The 2393-nt window shown below is 30.1% G+C and overlaps 1 protein-coding gene across 1 annotated transcript; it reads right to left on the bottom strand.

The window, feature by feature from the left end:
• Nucleotides 1-724: 724 nt before the first annotated feature.
• Nucleotides 725-2341, bottom strand: LOC106751533 (protein lunapark-A-like). The gene is made up of 6 exons (XM_014632430.1): nucleotides 2144-2341; nucleotides 2010-2021; nucleotides 1582-1837; nucleotides 1282-1443; nucleotides 1027-1209; nucleotides 725-882 (listed from the first exon to the last, which is right to left on the bottom strand). Exons 1-6 carry the CDS (start codon nucleotides 2309-2311, stop codon nucleotides 776-778), a joined length of 888 nt encoding a protein of 295 aa, XP_014487916.1. The 5' UTR covers nucleotides 2312-2341; the 3' UTR covers nucleotides 725-775.
• Between the last annotated feature and the right edge of the window lie 52 nt (nucleotides 2342-2393).

Consider the following 2393-nt stretch of genomic DNA (forward strand, 5'->3'; position numbering starts at 1 on the left):
ATTGAAAAGATTAACATATCGCATTGAGAAATTTATTCTAATATAAATAATAAACTGCCATTGCAGATATAATGTAGACAGTCTTATAAAAAATACATTGTTAATTGCAACATGAATTATTGTTGAATTTATAATAATTAAATATTTCAATGTATTAGAGAGATTGAATTGTGTCTTAAGAATGTTAAAAGAATGAAACAATAATATATAAATATCACGTTAATAGATTAGCAATAATTTCTTAAATGAAATTTCTTAACCTTATTTCGTCTTTTTTCAGCAACTACAATGCTAAAATCAAATAAAAATTTGGAATGATTCCATTCATAATTCATGATTATAAAGACCGAATTTTCATGCTTTTTGATATTCTTTTGCAAATATTATATAATTTCGAAAATTAGATAATCAGAAGTTGTACGTATTTTGTTACATATATACTATATAATCACTAACAATCATATATTTGTGCTATTTGTATGTATAGCAACAATTTCCAATGTAACATCTTAAATGATTATATCCTTAACAGAAGATATCCTGTATTTTAATTTTTTCTCTAAGTCTCTTCCCGCCTTGTGTAGAGAAAATTTAATAAATTTGCTTTTATATTTTCTTCTATTTTCATCTTCATTTTTGTTTATTTTCTTTTTATCACTTCCTCAAATTGCTTTTCTTTAATTGATTTTCAGCTTATTTGCAATTCTGATTTATAAACATCCTCTTCATTTTCAGGTTATTTATTCAAATATACAATTTATGTGAGTGTGGTACGTCACGTTTCTGTCTTCTCCGATTCATTTTCATCTAATAATTGTTTAAATTCTGATTCTGCGACTTCAGGTGTTTCGCCTGGCCTTTCGACTACTTCTATATCTGAATCTGAAGGAAAACAAAGAAGTACAAAAATACCTTTATTTATGTCTTTTTTGTAAACGCCAAGGTGAAATTCTTTTGAGAATAAATATAATAATATAAAACAAATGAAATATATTCCTATGTGCAGACAAAGAGAGAGATATATACCTGTATCCGATTGTGTGCATGCTTCCGATTCATTATTTTTTACTGGTTCTTCTTCTGTGTTGCAGGGTAGTTCAGGCGTGTTCGGAGTTGTAATAAAGCTACTATTATCGGTATCCAATTTCGGGGCAGATGGTTTCTGTTTCCTTGCAGGATTCAAAAAACCACAATAACAACATCGGTATCCTGTAGATAAGATTTTATTGAAATAAATCTCCGAGAGGAGTTCTCTCTCCTAAAGAGAAGGATTTTACTCACCAAAATATTCAAATTCTTCTTTTAGAGCCATTCCGTTGTGTGAATCGCATTGTCGGCATACCAGTGCATAGCGATTTGCAGGGCCATCACCTACCAAGTAATCGACCAACCGATCAATCATAGTTCTCTGTTGTGGCAACACAGGTCGTGGTAAAGGTGATCCTAAAATCATATGTACGATCTCTAATTACATACAATATATATATGAATTTATACTAAAATATGAAGTTACCGAAACATATTTTAGAATATAAAATGGCAATATTTCAGAGAATTAATATAAATCTCATATCTACTTACGATAGCCTATAGGTGTAACAGGACTTATTCTAGCATTAATCTGGTAAGGAGTATTTGAAGGTTGTTTAGATAGCCCACCGCTTGGTGATGCAATACCAGGCGCACCGATCTGTGCACTTTGCAGTTGATTTTGCGGTTGATTTTGCGTGGATAAAATTCTTCTTCTTAGATCAGCAGAAACTGGTAAAGGAGTAACTGCAATTTGTGGGACAGGATGCCGAGGTGTGTCAGATGGTACAGACAACTTTGGAGCGAGCTGGAAATGAAACCATTAATTTTTGCAATTTTTATGTTCGGCAATATAATATGCATGTATTTGAAAGTAATTATGTGCTCAATATGCATTGTTTTCACAATTATGTCTTGCAATATTCGTCCTTCATTTGTATTTTATTTTGACACACGCTCACAAACTTTGAAATACAAACCTTTGGAGATAACTGTAAAAAAATAAAAAGTATAATGTGAGTAGAAAATTATATTTACAAGTATTTAAATGTAAAAAGTTCCTGGCACGTAAATATATTTAAAAATGACCGTAGAAATATATGTGTGCACTTACAGGTGACATGTTTAATTCATCGGGTGCAAATTTTAATAATATCTCTTTAGCTTTCTTATACGTTTCTGTTTCAGTAACTTCATTCAATATTTTCTTTTTCTCCCCTACAATTGTAGACAATTTTTCTCGATTGTGAGTAATTTTACGATTATAATACCATGAAACCATTTTTTTCGTTAACAGTATCCTAAAAAAGAAGTATTCAATATCATCATATTTCTTATAGAGATACTTTTATATTGCACAACTT

This window comes from Dinoponera quadriceps, unplaced genomic scaffold (genome assembly GCF_001313825.1).
Source record: "Dinoponera quadriceps isolate SergipeBrazil2010 unplaced genomic scaffold, ASM131382v1 C3941419, whole genome shotgun sequence".
Classification (NCBI taxonomy): Eukaryota; Metazoa; Arthropoda; class Insecta; order Hymenoptera; family Formicidae; genus Dinoponera; species Dinoponera quadriceps.

What these genes read in the sequence shown, in the direction of transcription:
- LOC106751533 (XM_014632430.1), bottom strand. Translation starts at nt 2,311, where the DNA reads ATGGTTTCATGGTATTATAATCGTAAAATTACTCACAATCGAGAAAAA. An exon ending in TGTTACACCTATAGGCTATC is followed by an intron (nt 1,444 to 1,581) that starts GTAAGTAGATAT and finishes ATATGATTTTAG; the next exon opens with GATCACCTTTACCACGACCT. An exon ending in ATGCACACAATCGGATACAG is followed by an intron (nt 883 to 1,026) that starts GTATATATCTCT and finishes GTTTTCCTTCAG; the next exon opens with ATTCAGATATAGAAGTAGTC.